This window comes from Rattus norvegicus, chromosome Y, assembly GCF_021556685.1.
Source record: "Rattus norvegicus strain SHRSP/BbbUtx chromosome Y, alternate assembly SHRSP_T2T, whole genome shotgun sequence".
In the NCBI taxonomy this organism is placed as follows: Eukaryota; Metazoa; Chordata; class Mammalia; order Rodentia; family Muridae; genus Rattus; species Rattus norvegicus.
Window position 1 is genome coordinate 1,559,467 of NC_141555.1, and position 18,458 is coordinate 1,577,924.

At 37.6% G+C, this 18,458-nt stretch overlaps 1 protein-coding gene across 4 annotated transcripts in view; it reads right to left on the reverse strand.

Annotated features, from left to right (window-relative positions):
- The window catches only part of Usp9y (ubiquitin specific peptidase 9, Y-linked), a 144,729-nt gene extending 131,616 nt beyond the window's left edge, over positions 1-13,113 (reverse strand). The window contains 3 exon segments of one of the 4 annotated variants that reach the window (NM_001329902.2): positions 7,626-7,756; positions 11,404-11,450; positions 12,780-13,113. In NM_001329902.2, the coding sequence (NP_001316831.2) occupies positions 7,626-7,721 (96 nt within the window). In that variant the 5' untranslated portion in view covers positions 7,722-7,756; positions 11,404-11,450; positions 12,780-13,113. 4 annotated transcript variants of the gene reach the window in all.
- Positions 13,114-18,458: the final 5,345 nt, after the last annotated feature.

Here is an 18,458-nt window from a genome sequence, read left to right on the forward strand (position 1 = left end):
AAAAGTTTAAAAAGAAGTGGAGAAGTTTTCTGGCATTCTTCCAAAGCCCAGTTTATTAAGTGAGAGACAGGAATCACAGGATAAGGAAAATATCCTAAAACCTGTGACCTGGAAATAGGTATATAACTTGTAAGTAGTGTTTTTATATAGTAATGCATAATGCTATAAAGTTTGATGCCAGTAATTTGAAGCCCAAAGAGAAAAACAGAATAGGCTATTATTTTATCTTGCTCTATTTATTAATCTTCACGAATGAATTCAAATCTCCAATACAACCTGTCCAGAAAAAACAAACTTATTAATTGGACATTTAACATTTCTCTACTTAAGAGTAAAATTTCTATGTTATTATATAAAATTATTATAGAAAATTCCTATATTACACAGTAAAAGGTTGTACTAAATTAACAGGGAAAATAAAAATGGATTAGGTTTATAGATTAGTTAAGTGGATACTCAAACTTCTAAATTAAATTAAAAAAATTTCAAAGTTAATACTTAAAATTAAAATAGGACAAATGAATGAACACTGGTATCAAAAAATGACAGTGGTATGTGACTTACACCTGAAATCCTTGTATTGCACAGAGCAGAGAGATTTTGAGTTTCTAGGCAAGTTTTGGCTACATATTGAGTTTAAAGCGAGTAAACTTATTGAAATAAAACATACCACTCCAAACACATAGAAAAAAAATCCTGGACTGATGTCATACAGACCCTAAGAGAACACAAATGCCAGCCCAGGTTACTGTATCCAGCAAAACTCTCAATTAACATTGATGGAGAAACCAAGATATTCCATGACAAAACCAAATTTACACAATATCTTTCTACAAATCCAGCACTACAAAGGATAATAAATGGTAAAGCCCAACATAAGGAGGCAAGCTATACCCTAGAAGAAGCAAGAAACTAATCGTCTTGGCAACAAAACAAAGAGAAAGAAAGCACACAAACATAACCTCACATCCAAATATGAATATAACGGGAAGCAATAATCACTATTCCTTAATATCTCTCAACATAAATGGGCTCAACTCCCCAATAAAAAGAAAAAGATTAACAAAGTGGATACGCAACGAGGACCCTGCATTCTGCTGCCTACAGGAAACACACCTCAGAGACAAAGACAGACACTACCTCAGAGTGAAAGGCTGGACAACGACTTTCCAAGCAAATGGTCAGAAGAAGCAAGCTGGAGTAGCCATTCTAATATCAAATAAAATCAATTTCCAACTAAAAGTCATCAAAAAAGATATATTCATATTCATCAAAGGAAAAATCCACCAAGATGAACTCTCAATCCTAAATATCTATGCCCCAAATACAAGCGCACCTACATATGTAAAAGAAACCTTACTAAAGCTCAAAACACACATTGCACCTCACACAATAATAGTGGGAGATTTCAACACCCCACTTTCTTCAATGGACAGATCATGGAAACAGAAATTAAACAGAGATGTAGACAGACTAAGAGAAGTCATGAGCCAAATGGACCTAACGGATATTTATAGAACATTCTATCCTAAAGCAAAAGGATATACTTTCTTCTCAGCTCCTCATGGTACTTTCTCCAAAATTGACCATATAATTGGTCAAAAAACGGGCCTCAACAGGTACAGAAAGTTAGAAATAATCCCATGCGTGCTATCGGCCCACCACGGCCTAAAACTGGTCTTCAATAACAATCAAGGAAGAATGTCCACATATACTTGGAAATTGAACAATGCTCTACTCAATGATAACCTGGTCAAGGAAGAAATAAAGAAAGAAATTAAAAACTTATTAGAATTTAATGAAAATGAAGGTACAACATACCCAAACTTATGGGACACAATGAAAGCTGTGCTAAGAGGAAAACTCATAGCGCTGAGTGCCTGCAGAAAGAAACAGGAAAGAGCATATGTCAGCAGCTTGACAGCACACTTAAAAGCTCTAGAACAAAAAGAAGCAAATACACCCAGGAGGAGTAGAAGGCAGGAAATAATCAAACTCAGAGCTGAAATCAACCAAGTAGAAACAAAAAGGACCGTAGAAAGAATCAACAGAACCAAAAGTTGGTTCTTTGAGAAAATCAACAAGATAGATAAACCCTTAGCCAGACTAACGAGAGGACACAGAGAGTGCGTCCAAATTAACAAAGTCAGAAATGAAAAGGGAGACATAACTACAGATTCGGAGGAAATTCAAAAAATCATCAGATCTTACTATAAAAACCTATATTCAACAAAACTTGAAAATCTTCAGGAAATGGACAATTTCCTAGACAGATACCAGGTATCGAAGTTAAATCAGGAACAGATAAACCAGTTAAACAACCTCATAACTCCTAAGGAAATAAAAGCAGTCATTAAAGGTCTCCCAACCAAAAAGAGCCAAGGTCCAGACGGGTTTAGTGCAGAATTCGATCAAACCTTCACAGAAGACCTCATACCAATATTATCTAAACTATTCCACAAAATTGAACAGATGGATCACTACCGAATACCTTCTACGAAGCCACAATTACTCTTATACCTAAACCACACAAAGACACAACAAAGAAAGAGAACTTCAGACCAATTTCCCTTATGAATATCGACGCAAAAATACTCAACAAAATTCTGGCAAACCGAATCCAAGAGCACATCAAAACAATCATCCACCATGACCAAGTAGGCTTCATCCCAGGCATGCAGGGATGGTTTAATATACGGAAAACCATCAACGTGATCCATTATATAAACAAACTGAAAGAACAAAACCACATGATCATTTCATTAGACGCTGAGAAAGCATTTGACAAAATTCAACACCCCTTCATGATAAACGTCCTGGAAAGAATAGGAATTCAAGGCCCATACCTGAACATAGTAAAAGCCATATACAGCAAACCAGTTGCTAACATTAAACTAAATGGAGAGAAACTTGAAGCAATCCAACTAAAATCAGGGACTAGACAAGGCTGCCCACTCTCTCCCTACTTATTCAATATAGTTCTTGAAGTTCTAGCCAGAGAAATCAGACAACGAAACGAGGTCAAGGGGATACAGATCGGAAAAGAAGAAGTCAAAATATCACTATTTGAAGATGATATGATAGTATATTTAAGTGATCCCAAAAGTTCCACCAGAGAACTACTAAAGCTGATAAACAACTTCAGCAAAGTGGCTCGGTATAAAATTAACTCAAATGAATCAGTTGCCTTCCTCTATACAAAAGAGAAACAAGCCGAGAAAGAAATTAGGGAAACGACACCCTTCATAATAGACCCAAATAGTATAAAGTACCTCGGAGTGACTTTAACCAAGCAAGTAAAAGATCTGTTCAATAAGAACTTCAAGACACTGAAGAAGGAAATTGAAGAAGACCTCAGAAGATGGAAAGATCTCCCATGCTCATGGATTGGCAGGATTAATATAGTAAAAATGGCCATTTTACCAAAAGCAATCTACAGATTCAATGCAATCACCATCAAAATATCAATCCATTTCTTCAAAGAGTTAGACAGAACAATTTGCAAATTCATCTGGAATAACAAAAAACCCAGGATAGCTAAAGCTATCCTCAACAATAAAAGGACTTCAGGGGGAATCACTATCCCTGAACTCAAGCAGTATTACAGAGCAATAGTGATAAAAACTGCATGGTATTGGTACAGAGACAGACAGATAGACCAATGGAATAGAATTGAAGACCCAGAAATGAACCCACACACCTATGGTCACTTGATTTTTGACAAAGGAGCCAAAACCATCCAATGGAAAAAAGATAGCATTTTCAGCAAATGGTGCTGGTTCAACTGGAGGGCAACATGTAGAAGAATGCAGATCGATCCATGCTTATCACCCTGTACAAAGCTTAAGGTCCAAGTGGATCAAGGACCTCCACATCAAAGCAGACACACTCAAACTAATAGAAGAAAAACTAGGGAAGCATCTGGAACACATGGGCACTGGAAAAAATTTCCTGAACAAAACACCAATGGCTTATGCTCTAAGATCAAGAATCGACAAATGGGATCTCATAAAACTGCAAAGCTTCTGTAAGGCAAAGGACACTGTGGTTAGGACAAAACGGCAACCAACAGATTGGGAAAAGATCTTTACTAATCCTACAACAGATAGAGGCCTTATATCCAAAATATACAAAGAACTAAAGAAGTTAGACCGCAGGGAAACAAATAACCCTATTAAAAAATGGGGCTCAGAGCTAAACAAACAATTCACAGCTGAGGAATGCCGAATGGCGGAGAAACACCTAAAGAAATGTTCAACATCTTTAGTCATAAGGGAAATGCAAATCAAAACAACCCTGAGATTTCACCTCACACCAGTGAGAATGGCTAAGATCAAAAACTCAGGTGACAGCAGATGCTGGCGAGGATGTGGAGAAAGAGGAACACTCCTCCATTGTTGGTGGGATTGCAGACTGGTAAAACCATTCTGGAAATCAGTCTGGAGGATCCTCAGAAAATTGGACATTGAACTGCCTGAGGATCCAGCTATACCTCTCTTGGGCATATACCCAAAAGATGCCCCAACATATAAAAAAGACATGTCCTCCACTATGTTCATTGCAGCCTTGTTTATAATAGCCAGAAGCTGGAAAGAACCCAGATGCCCTTCAACAGAGGAATGGATACAGAAAGTGTGGTACATCTACACAATGGAATATTACTCAGCTATCAAAAACAACGACTTTATGAAATTCGTAGGCAAATGGTTGGAACTGGAAAATATCATCCTGAGTGAGCTAACCCAAACACAGAAAGACATACATGGTATGCACTCACTGATAAGTGGCTATTAGCCCAAATGCTTGAATTACCCTAGATGCCTAGAACAAATGAAACTCAAGACAGATGATCAAAATGGGAATGCTTCACTCCTTCTTTAAAAGGGGAACAAGAATACCCTTGGCAGGGAATAGAGAGGCAAAGATAAAACAGACACAGAAGGAACACCATTCAGAGCCTGCCCCATATGTGGCCCACACATATACAGCCATCCAATTAGACAAGATGGATGAAGCAAAGAAGTGCAGACCGACAGGAGCCGGATGTAGATCGCTCCTGAGAGACACAGCCAGAATACAGCAAATACAGGGGCGAATGCCAGCAGCAAACCACTGAACTGAGAACGGGACCCCTGTTGAAGGAATCAGAGAAAGAACTCGAAGAGCTTGAAGGAGCTCGATACCCCTTATGAACAACAATGCCAATCAACCAGAGCTTCCAGGGACTAAGCTACCTCTTAAAGACTATACATGGACTGACCCTGGACTCTGACCTCATAGGTAGCAATGAATATTCTAGTAAGATCACCAGTGGAAGGGGAAGCCCTTGGTCCTGCTACGACTGAACCCCCAGTGAACGTGATTGTTGGGGGGGAGGGCAGTAATGGGGGGAGGGTGGGGAGGGGAACACCCATAAAGAAGGGGAGGGGGAGGGATTAGGGGGATGTTTGCCTGGAAACCGGGAAAGGGAATAACATTCAAAATGTAAATAAGAAACACTCAAGTTAATAAAAAAAAAAAGGAAAAAAAAATATAAGCAAATTATCAGTTTTTTCATTAGATTCACCAAGAAAATGGAAACTGAAATAATGCAGACATATGAACACTACTTTCCAATTTCACAGGAATAAGAAACATTAGAAAATAATACTAAGGACTGTATTCCAACAAACATTTTTTTTCTAACAATTTTAATGAATCCCACACTTCTAGAACCTTTTCCAAGATGAGTTGTGAAGAAAATTTGAATAGATTTAAAATCTCTGAGAGTGCACATGGCTCCAGCTGCATATGTAACAGACAATGGCCTTGGTGGGCACTAATGGTAGGAGAGGCCCTTGGTCTTGCCAAGGCTGGACTCCCCAGTGCAGGAGAATGTCGGGGAAGGAGAGGGGGAAAGGTGTGGGTGGTTGGGGAGGTCACCCTCATAGAAGGGGGAGGAGACTGGGAAATGGGTAACATTTGAAATATAAATTTAAAAATCCACTAAAAATAAAAGAAAAAAATCTCTAAAGGATCTAATACAAGGTACACAAATATGAATCATACTTCTGACCAAGTATTAAAAGTCTGATTTTGTGAAGTATGCAGGTTATAAATTCCTATTGAATCTAAGGATATATAATTCTTTTTGTCAAATAATCATAATGAAGATGAGAGAAATATCCCATCCATATTTTCAATTAAGAAACATATTTTTGTATTTCAGAGGGGAACAGCCACAATTTTAAAATGTTCCAGACCATTCTGTTCACTTAGGTTGACTTCAACAGATAGTTTTTGTTACCCACATAGTAGGATTTAGAGCACAGTGTAAATGTCCCTGGAAAAGAGAAAGATATCCAACCATACCCCTTATACACGAGAAAAAGAAAAAACCTGCAATTCCAGCTCTCTGTAACCAATGTTATACATGAGATAATGATTAAGGAAAATAGCACTTGGGAATGTAAAAGCTCATGAGCAAAAACGAGCTAAAACATTGAAAATAACCATTGCTTTATTTTCCTCGAAACTAACCATTACATCAAAAAAAGTTAAAAAAAAGTTTGTTTCCACACAGTGTGATCACATTTCATCTACAAATTTCAAGGCATACTGAAGAGTTGGGGTGTAGGAGGAAGGAAATTAAGTATGAACAGAAATTAGGATCATTAGGACTGATACTGTCCTAACAACGGCACAGCAATAGCAAGGATTGTGAACCCATCAGTCTATATATTTGAAACGTTAAGGGATCTGAACAGACAAAAAAGACAAGGTGAGAAAAAAATGTAAGCCGAAATGAAATTTTTAAAAAAAGAGATAAAATATTATATAGAAAAAGTTTTAACCCAACAATATTCCTGTCCAAGAGAAGAAAGGGACAAATATGGAGCAGAGACTAAAGGAAGGGTCACCAGGGGGCTGCACTACCTGGCAATCCATCCTGTCTGCAGACACTGTTGTTGTTGCCAAGAGGTGCTTTCTGATAGGAACCTAACCTGTTGTGGCTGTTCCCTGGGAAGTCAACTGATCAATACAGGTGTGGATGCTTGGAGCCAACCCTCAGATTGAGCTTGGGGACCCCATTGGGGGAGCTGGCAAAAGGACTAGGGGAATGGAGGGAAAGTGCAACCCTGTAGGAAGAACAATGTTGGCTGGCTAGATCCCCCAGTGCTCCTAGGGATGAGACCACTAATCAAGGAGTGTAAAGGGAGGGGCCCATAGCTCCAGATACAACAAAAAAAGTAACAAAAATTAATTCGGGTATAGCTTTGCCTCAGTTCTAAAACTTTTATTTTTCCTAAGGTGGAAAATCCTGGAAGTAACAGTTCCTACAATTTAAATAAACACATTTGTGAATACCATGACTAAATTTTGTAAACACATTTTTAGTTTTTAGTAATTTACCAATTACTATAATTAATCAATTATAATAAATAATTTTGCTCTCATATTCACAATTATCTTTAGACATAAAACCACAATTCTATGTCTTACGAACATAGAACACTTAATTTTTTCCTATTTCTAACAGCATAGTCATTTTTCTTTAGTGTAAGCTTTGATGATTATAAATTATTTGTAACATAATCCAATTGTTCATATCCTATGGTCCCTAAAACAACATGCCATCATCTTACCTGGTTCTGTTGGAAAGAAGGCTGAGATTGCCCATCAGGAGCCTGTCCCTGGCTCTCATTCTCTCCCACTGGAGAGCCACGAGTTGTGACCGTCATGTCCCTTTTTTAGTTTCTTTGTTTATTCATTTGTCCTAAGAGAAGAAATTATAATCTACTTACAAAAAATAAAGTATTACCATATGCCATCCCCTAAAATCTCCAATTTAAGAACAATTATATTGATATTATTTTATTTAAAACTAGGAAAATAATGAAAAAGGTAAGTAAGGACTTACTACAACTTTAATGTAAATTCTAAATTTAACCAGGTCTCTACAATCAGTAGTACAGAATTATAAAAATGAGACAAAGGCAAAGTTTAATTTCAGTGATATTTTAAATCTCCTTGATAGGGTCATATCATTATACTGGCTGTTCTACCAAGGAAAAAATTTTGCTAGTTCTTAAGCGGAAGGCAACGTATATCAATTAGAATCCTCATGTATTATTTATGTTGGGAGTTCTTTGCAACAAAACCTTAAAGTACTGATTTAAAAGTCACAATAATACTTAGCCCAATGATTTGTAACTAATACTATAAATATGAAAATAAAATTCCTTGTTGTTCGTTTAAGTGAATTCTAATGAAATCTAAGTCTGGCCTGAACAGGACTAGACCAAATATCTAAGGCCTACAAGTTGGCATTTCTTGAATATACCCTTGAAAACAAAATGTTTCATCAAATAGCAAACAAAGTTTCATCCCACAAGACAAGCTCTGAAAACAAAGCCAAACTCACAGATTCCATTTGTCACCTGCTTTTTGTTCACTTGACCAGAGTGGGAAAGCTGGGAGGTTACAATTCTTAGAAGAGTAGGATGGGGTTTAGGCAGCCTGCATTGGGCAGGTAGCCAAGCTGCCATGGAGGTAGAGGCAGAAGCAGCATAACCCTGGCCAGCCAGATGTGTGTATCCAAGATCCAGTAGTGAATGATTTTGGAGAGAAAACTCTTTAACAAGTATTATATCTCAATAAACACAGCAGCTTTCAGACAACTAAACAAACCCAAGCCGGTAAAAAGGAATGATCTGACATTTATCTAAAATAATAACAACTGATACGTTCACCTAAAGGAAAACACGAGCACAAAACTAAATCCAGAAACAATAGAAAGAGAAAAGCCAAAGAAAAAGGCATTGATTGGGAATATACTTGAAACACTTAACAGTGTTTTAGAAATCATGTGATATTTTGAATTAATTTTTCTCCACAAATATTCAAATAGATTTGTCTTTATAAACAGAAGCACAGAAAGCAAAAGCAATGTCATTTTCATATAAATGCTAAGCAAAGTATGATCACAACCTGGAATCTAGCTTTTGAGTAAATTACAAAAATGTAAACACTCAATCTTATTTACTAATAGTAATGAAAAAAGGTAACCCTAAGAATAAGTTTTTTATAGCCTTAAACATCACTGAGGTGAAAATCAAACCTGAGTTTTTCTTTGAAATAAAAATTGCCAACTTAAATGTTATTCTAGAAAAGTTCTAAGTAAAAAACAGAAGGAAAGAAGATGCACACATATCTATGCACATTATCTCCATAGTACCAATTTTATCTTATAAATTCCTACTTTTGTTTTCTAATATATGTAATCATTCTAGTAATCCTATGTAAAAAATTTAAAACCCCATTATCTTATAGTTTTTATTGCTTCAAAAACCTGAAAATTTAAAGGTTTTATAAATTTGGTGGTGAGGGGGTTAAACTTGCTATTGGCTTAATTCTGTTCTACAGAGAAACTTACCTGTTTTCTTAAATCAAAGAATATCTCTTTCCCTTTTCATTATATTACATATAAAGCACATTAAATCAATGATTTGTAATGGTGTTGAAAACGATTTCTTACAGATGTATATGCAAAGCCCCTGTACAAATTAGGGAAGACAGAACTATTATTTCTAACTATCTGTGTAACTCTTTTCAGGACAGATCTATTTTGCTGTTTCAAAAACAAAATCCCAAATATTCAATTCATTATACAAAGACTCGGAAACCAGACACTGAGATGAAAACCTACGAGCTCAGAGAAGAGAGAGCGCTCTGCTGACTTTCCTATTCCACTGTCCTCCCTGAAGTAAAAAGTTCCCTCTCCTCCTCCATTCTGTCTTAAATACCTTTCAATTCAAAGACCCTCATCTTTCTTTTTCCTGGATTTTCTTAGTTCACTTCCTGTCAATTGGTTGCTTGCTCTGTCTCTTGACCTATCTTTAGCTTTATTTACCTTGTTTACTGAAAGCTCTTGGGTTAAGGTATATGCTAGGGCTGAGTTGCACCACAACAACCTATTTACAATATACAGAAAGCTCTTATCCAAAAGGTGTGTATTAGGGTTGAGCTGGAAAATTCTTGGGGTTCAAGTGTGATCAAATATTCTACAAAACATTTTGTCTATTTAAACTACAAATTACCCATAGAAATACATGTAGAGCCTATGAAAATGAATAAAAATATATAGAACAAAAACAAATGAAAACGAGATTAAAGAAAGAAATTACAATGGCAGGAAACAAAATATAAGGGAAGTAGTGAATGAAAAAAATCAAAGGAAAACAGCAACAGTAAAAATATTATCAAACAATAATAGAAATGTAAATAAATTAAAATATTTGGTCAAAATACAAATAGTCTGAATGGATTTAAAAATATGATCTAACAAGATAAATCTCTTTTACAGACAGAAAAAATCAGAATGAAAATAAAAAGGGGGGAAGGAATAAGGGACTAATGGATTGGGCAAAAAAAAATCATTATGTTCCTTTTCTTTTGAAATAAATCCACAAAGACAGAAGGAGGCATATTTAGGCACAGAATTAGCAATAAATTTAACCAACTTTTAATTTTTTTCAATAACTTATTACACCTCAATCACAGCTCCCCTCCTAGTCCCACCTTACAAATTCCTCCATTACCCCTCCCCTTCTCTTCAGAAGAAGCCCCTTGTGTACCAACCCTTCTTGACACATCAAGTCCCAGAAGGACCACTAAGCACATCCTCTCTTACTAAACTGCTGAGCCATTTCCCTAGCCCTAATTAGTTCCTTTTCTTCATTTAATTTATAAACTGAAAAATTTTAAAGTTTCATTTACCCTTTCTTTTTTAAAATTTACTCTTACTAGTTTTTTATTCATTTAATATCCTACTCACTACCCTCTTCACAGTCACTCCCTCCCTCAACCCACCCCCCCATTCCCTATCCTCTCTCCTCTTTTTCTGAGAGGGTGGAGCCCTTCTGGTTATACTCCAACCTGCCACACACCACGTCTCTGTGAGAGAAGGCTAGCTTCTAAATTTAAAAAAAAAATATATTCTTTTCTTATAGATTACATCCCCAACTACAGTTTCAATTCCTTCTGCCCCTCCCATCCCATCCCCTTATATCTTCCCATCCACTCGCCTCTTCAGAAAAGGCAGGCCTCCATATCCAGCAAATGGCATACTAAGTTCCAATAAGACTATGCATTTCTTTTCTTAAGTCAGGATGAGGCAACCCAGAAGGAGAAAAAGGGTCCCAATGTAGGCAAAAGTGTCAGAGGTAGCTACCTCTCACTGTTAGGAGTCCCACTAATCACCCAGCTTCACAACCACAACAAATCTGCAGGGGGGTAATAAAGAACACTTACAAGTTCCCAGACTCTCAGTTCACTCTGTGAACCCAGAGTCCATGTTAGTTGACTCTCTGTGAGCAACTTATTTTTAAGCTGGAAACAAACAAAAAACCATTTTGAACTCACCCTTGAAACACCAAGGACAAATACTTCAGGCTTTCATTCTTCACAAACTTAAAAAATAAAGTTAAAAGTAATAAAGTGTTAAAAGTAAAACTGTACAGGTGAGCTTTGAATTATGAATAAATGTAGATTCATATTTACAGATGCCAAAAATGTTAATTACATACGCAGGAAAAAGTAACGTTAGTTCTTTTAGTTTTTCAAAGTTAGGCTTGAGATTACCGCTACTAGTTGGCATTTTTATTATATTAACTTAATGGTGATGAGTCTCAGGAAAAGATAGTGAAACTTTAATTGAATAGTTCTAAATTCATTTTTAAAAGTTGAGAACATTAAAACACCTCAAATTTTTTATAAGTAAAGGTAGACAAATGTTCCTTGGATTTACAAGATGAACAGCTTAAACGGGCAATGTTGTTAAAAACCACATCACGAACACCTAACAATCTTTGAGTTAAAAAGCTCGAACAGAAAATGTAAACTTTTGGCAAAAATGCGGTTAACATTTCCATAAGAAATCACGAATGTGAAACTTTCACTTTTAAAATATGATAAAATTTAGTTTTCACAAAACATTATACAAATCTTATTCACTCTATACGAGCAATAGAAAAACACATGATGACACATCATTGAAGTTAGGTTTATTGCTAGCCAACTCGTATTTTTGTAGGGATATTAAAAACCAGGAGGCACATTGGCCAATTTACGGAGAACTGTTTAATTAAAATATGTCTCCTGGAAGGGTAAAATCGCAGCTCATTTTTCAGGCCAGCACATGGAAAAGTCGTAAACAAATGTCGCTTGGTCATTACCAAAAATCACCAAAAGCACTCAGTTGTAAGTAAAGACATCAGCTAGGCAAAGAACAAAGATGAGAAGTTTTACAGCTATTAAGCCGCTTCCAGATTAACTCAACACAAAACGGAAAAGGAAAACGAGAGGCAGCCATTTTCCACCTCCTTACTCAAACTATTCGCATCAGCCTGACTCTAAATCCCACTCTTAGAGGGGCCCCTTCCTGTGTTGGTCCTTTTCTTTTAGCCATGGTTTCTCTATTTCCGACACCAGTACTTAGCGAATGTTCTGGTCAGAAACTAGTGAAAAATAAACCTTAAGTTCCTATGTACCAATGAGACCAGGGAAAAAGGTGATTGGGTAAACTCGAGTGTAAAATGAGGGCAATAGATACAAGCCACTGTTTCACTGTTGTCCTGTCCGAACATTCAGAGATTTGGGTTTCTCTGAGACTGGGCGCAAGAGTGGCCGTGTCAAAAACCAGTTTCCAACAATTCAGGAACTGTGGCCGGCCTACGCCTTTGTCACAGAGGGTTCTCACTGGTCCCTATTCTTTCTTTTCCGGCAAAGGAGCCGCTTACCGTTTTCCCCGTCTTGGGAGCCAGAAGCTCTAATCGTAGACTTCCGTCTGTAACTGAAGGGCAGGTTTTCCGGAGTCGCCTCAGATTTCTCTGGCCGTTATGGCTTCGGTTTCTTCTGATCCCTGTTCTGAGCCTACGACACCCTTATGACACCACAAAGTGACCACCGACGTGAAGGAAAGGTGGCGCCCAGCAACGGCAATCAGAGAGAGAACATGGCGGACCCAACCGCTCGACGCTGAGAAATGAAAACTCCCAACAGCCTTAGCGCCACGCAAAGGCTCAAGGGATCTCAACGCCTGCAAAGCCACGCCCCTTAGCCCTTAGCACCACGCAAAGGCTCAAGGGATCTCAACGCCTGCAAAGCCACACCCCTTAGTCCTTAGCGCCACGCAAAGGCTCAAGGGATCTCAGGGCCTGCAAAGCCACACCCCTTAGCCCTTAGAGTGCCACGTAAAGACTCAAGGGATCTCAACTCCTGCCAAACCCCACCCCTTAGCCCTCAGGGGCACGCAAAGTTTCAAGGGATCTCAACGCCTGCAAAGCCACGCCCCTTAGCCCCTAGGGTCACGCAAAGGCTCAAGGGATCTCAACGCCTGCAAAGCCACGCCCCTTAGACCTTAGCGCCACGCAAAGGCTCAAGGGATCTCAACGTCTGCAAAGCCACGCCCCTTAGCTCTTAGCGCCATGCAAAGGCTCAAGGGATCTTAGCGCCTGCCAAATCCCGCCCCTTAGCCTCTAGTGCCACGCAAAGACTCAAGGGGTCTGAACACCTCAAAGCCACGACCCTTATCCCATTTTTAAAGAGGCCCCATCCTATTGGTCCTTTTCTTTTAGCCATGATTTCTCTGTTTCCGGCACCAGCACCTAGTGAATTTTTTGGTCAGAAATTAGTGAAAAGTTAACCTTCAGTTCCTATGTACCAATGAGGTCACTCAGGGAAAAATGGTGATCAGATTAACTTTTTTTCCTGTGTCCTTTTAGGTTCCTTACACGTTTCTTGAATTACACAAGTATGAATTTAAAAAGACACCGGTAGGAAGCTAAGTTTGGATTTAAAGTACCTCGGCTGTTGCTGCTGTTGAGAAGTTGGGCTGGCTTATTAATGAAAGACGGGGACAGTAAAGAAACTTAAAGAGCAGCTCCATGGATGAAAATACCCGCCCCCCCACAAAGTTTATTCCGAATGGCCAAGAGTGTCTGTTCTTGGAAATTAGAGAAAAGTAATGGGTTGGAGGTAGAGAAATTCCTTGTTTTATATGAGAATGGATACTTGGGAGAAAGGCAGCCTGTGAGTTGGGGTGTGGACTTGTGAGAGGGACTGAGGGAGTCTAGAACTAGCAACATCTTTAACATGCTAGTAGTCATAATAACCATATGTTAATGGAAATCTGTGTGTTCCTTTTGCCAAACATAAAGAGAATAACTCCTTTGAATGACTAGGAAGTTTCTTCAAGCCCGTGAGGAAAGGACAGATTTCATCTAAGTGATCAACCTTGAAACAGGAATTTCTTGGAGGTGCCTAACATCTTACAGCATCAAAATTAAGAGATGGAATTTGTTAGCATATTATTGCAAACAGTATACTGTTTTATATATATATATATATATATATATATATATATATATATATATATATATATATGTGTATAACATATGATGGGGATATATTAGGGTTTTCTAGTGTAACAGAACTTAAAGAATAAATTTCTCTTTATATATTATATAATATATCCCAATAAATTTAGAATATATATTCTCATATTAATGCTATTTATATATGAACTTTTATTATATATTTATATATGTATATAAATATATATAAAACAAATATCTCTATACAAATATATATAATTATAAACAACATAACATATACATTTATTTCAGATGATTGAATTTATATTTAAATATATGTGAATATATTATATATGTTTTCTAATAATATATATTTATATAAAAAGAGATAAAGAGATTTAGGAAGTGGTGATCCCAGGAGATCCCACCCATCTCAGATTTTTGTTTATGCTTACAAAGGCACACAGATTCCTAAGTTCAAACTCAACCTGGAACACAGGAAATTTAGGTCCTGGTTCAGGCATGATAGAAATGGCAGGATCCCACCCAACTATTTTGTTGTGTGCTTAACAAAGGCAGGCAAAGATCTGAAATATTTTTCAATGTTAAGAAAAAAGTGTGTAGCAAGCACAAGGCCCTGGATTCGACTCCCTGCTCTGGAAAAAAAAAAGAACCAAGAAAAAAGTTTGCTTGCTGTCTCCTAAGAGTCAAAGTGCTGGGGTCATGGGATGCTGATTCTTATGATAATCAAAAGGGAATCCAGACTAAATGATTGGATTAATATGTTATATAAAAGATGGGGCAAGAGATGAGCTATCTAGAGAATTTTTTAGAATGTTCAGAGAGAACTCTTAGAGAACTGTCTTGAGCAGAAAACAAAGGATCTAGGGATCTCCAGAGAAAGCAGAGCAAAGAGAAGCAGTCTAGAAAGTGGTCTCAACCCTGGCATTAACTACTAGTCATTTATTTCACAATTATATATAAAATTTATACTAATAAATCTCTAATAAAATAGCTTTAATAAGCTGTAAATTTATATGAAAGAGAATAAATATATGAGATTTGTTAGAATAACCTTGTCATTGTCCAGTTAATCCAACGATAACTAGATGTGGACAGGAAGTCCAAGTTTCCATAGTTATTCAGTACACAGACTGGATATTTCACTTGATCTTAAGTAGACTCTAAAATTGAAAAGGAGTAGGTTCTAGTGAAGGGATGGACTTACTAGCAAAGAGTGCTAGGTCTCAAACCAGAGACTAAAAGCTGAGTTTGATATTTAGCATATCAAAGCAGACACTGGCCAATGCCGCTTCCTGCTCTGAACTCTCCAGGCCACATGCTGCACTGCCCTTCAAGCTGCACTGCCCTTGTCCCAGATGTCCTCCTCTTCCTAACAGAAACGACTTTGGCTACCAGCCTTTTTTTTTTTTCAGTTTTAGCCCTCCCATTATCCTGGCTCTTATTTTTCTTCTCCATTCTGCATCCTCTCTTCTCCTCTGTGCCCTTTCATCACATGGCCTAGCTCAGTGTGTCAGGAATGATTGACTGTTCCAGTTGCCTCTGTCTAGTGACATTTATAGTAAAGCCTTTACAGTGAAATGCATAGTAAAGCCTCAATGCCTGGTTATAAATGAAATGTTTCATCAAAGCCTTTGATATTTTTGGGGTCCATCATTAGAGGCTGGTAAATTGTTTTGAGACTGAATCTTGAAGAGCTTTCTCTCTAGAGAGTCTTCACTCTGTGCTATATGAAAGCTTGCAGCCACATAAACCTCGGTCCTGAGACACTCCTGTGAAATGTGGAGGTTTTTATTTTGATTACAGCTATGGTCAAAGGAACTAAGATTTGTGTAGGTTGCCTGCTCTCCAAGGTGGTAAGAGTGAGGTAACTTTGATGGTTGAAACCTTTCCCAGCCCCAGTGAACCTTGTACAATGCTTGAATGAAGTAACTGGAGTGAGCTAGCTGTGTGTCCATCTATCTAAGAAGCTTAGCATCTAGTTGAGTTTTTCTCTATCAACCAACAAATGATATCCAATCTGATGGACCTGAAGGGAGAGGAGTCTTTGACCCACCAGGACTTAAGGTGGCAGAAATTGTGGATTTTGGCAGAGCCTGTGGAAAATTTACTAGCTGTTTTGAGAGTATACGTATAATCTCAAGAGCATACATATGGAAAGTTAATGTTTATTGGAAATAAACAGAATGAAAATAAAAAAGGTTCTTCCTGAAAAATGAGGAAGGGTGTGAAAATAAAAAAGGTGCTTTCTCAAAAGAAGTGTATGAAAATAAAAAATAAAATAACTCCAAAATGAATAGGAAGGATATAAATTCAAAATTCAAAAAAGTCTTTTACAAGGAATAAACCAATCAGAACACTTCTTATTAAAAATGAAGTGTTTAGTGGCTTTAAGGACTTGGACAAGGCTAAAAAAAACCAGGAAAAAGGACTGTCTGTTACTAAAATTAATCAAATTCCTGGGGAGGATTAAATCGACATTTCGGGATGATAAACTTCAGCAGTGCTATGAGTAATAGCAGATCCAGATGTAAGAAAGGTGCAACTTAAGTCTGGCAAATAAAGAATAAGAAGTGTTAAGACTTAAACAGCTCAAGGTGGTCTTACTAATAAAAGCTGCTGGTGATGTTGTACCTGTATATAATGTGACTCAGGTAAATGTTTTAACTCTCACTCTTCCTTATTTAAAAAATTCCCCTTTTTAAAATAATCAAAATATACCTCCAAGAATTTATACTAGGGGTGGAAAAGGCAGACATTGGGCTAAGAGATGCTGATCAATAAGAGATCTCCAAACTGATTTTTTTTACCGTTGGAAAATCAGATGAGGGGGTCTAGCCAAGACCCCAAGAACAAAAACCATGAACCAAGAATATTATAGCAGCAGGAGCTAAATAAGAACCCCATAAGAACAATAATGCCAAGCAACCAGAGCTCCCAGCGACTAAAACACTACCCAAAGAGTACACATGGACAGCCCTGGGGCTCCAGCTGCATATGTAGCAGAGGATGGCCTTGGTGGGCACCAGTGGGAGGAGAAGCCCTTGGTTCTGCTATTCCCAGTGTAGGGGAATGTCAGGGCAGGGAGATGGGAAGAGGTGGGTGGTTGGGTGGGGGAAGGGGATAACATTTGAAATGTAAATAAAAAATATTCAACAAAAGAAAAGAAAAATCAAAGAAAAAAATCCTATTGGCAATGAAAAAGCTCACCAACAAAGAAAGTAGGAAAATATAACCTCAGTATTGGTAATATATTACGCATGGCTTCAGATAGTGCTGCTCTTGACATGACAGTAAGTACTTTATACTATCTCTAAAAATTCCTTGTTATAAAATAGCTTCTGGCATATATGGTCTTATTACTACAGGAACAGTAGGAGTAAGTTTGGGAAGTACTTTCATAGTTTATTATATATCCAGGATTAATAGATGAAGATTATTAAGGTGAAATTAAAATCAAGGCTAATGTTGGAGAAACAGTAGATTGTGTCCTGTGATAAGATGGCTTGATTACAATTATTCCCATATCATAAATGTAAAACAATGCTAATAAAGAGGAAACAAAAAGTTGGAAGTACTGGGAAGAAAGAATTTTGGCAAATGGTTATTAATGGTAAAAGGTCAAAATTAAAGTTGATGGAAAATGATACTAAAACAGTATCATAGTACAGAGTGGGGTTAATAACTATAATTTCTTAAGAATCATGGCCTTTGCAAAAAGTCATCTGAAAAAGGGACTGGGAAAAACTACCAAGGAAAAATTTTTTTTTTATTAACTTGAGTGTTTCTTATTTACATTTCGAGTGTTATTCCCTTTCCTGGTTTCCAGGCAAACATCCCCTAATCCCTCCCCCCTCCCCTTCCTTATGGGTGTCCCCCTCCCAACCCTCCCCCCATTGCCGCCCTCCCCCCATAGACTAGTTCACTGGGGGTTCAGTCTTAGCAGGACCCAGGGCTTCCCCTTCCACTGGTGCTCTTACTAGGATATTCATTGCTACCTATAGGGTCAGAGTCCAGGGTCAGTCCATGTATAGTCTTTAGGTAGTGGCTTAGTCCCTGGAAGCTCTGGTTGGTTGGCATTGT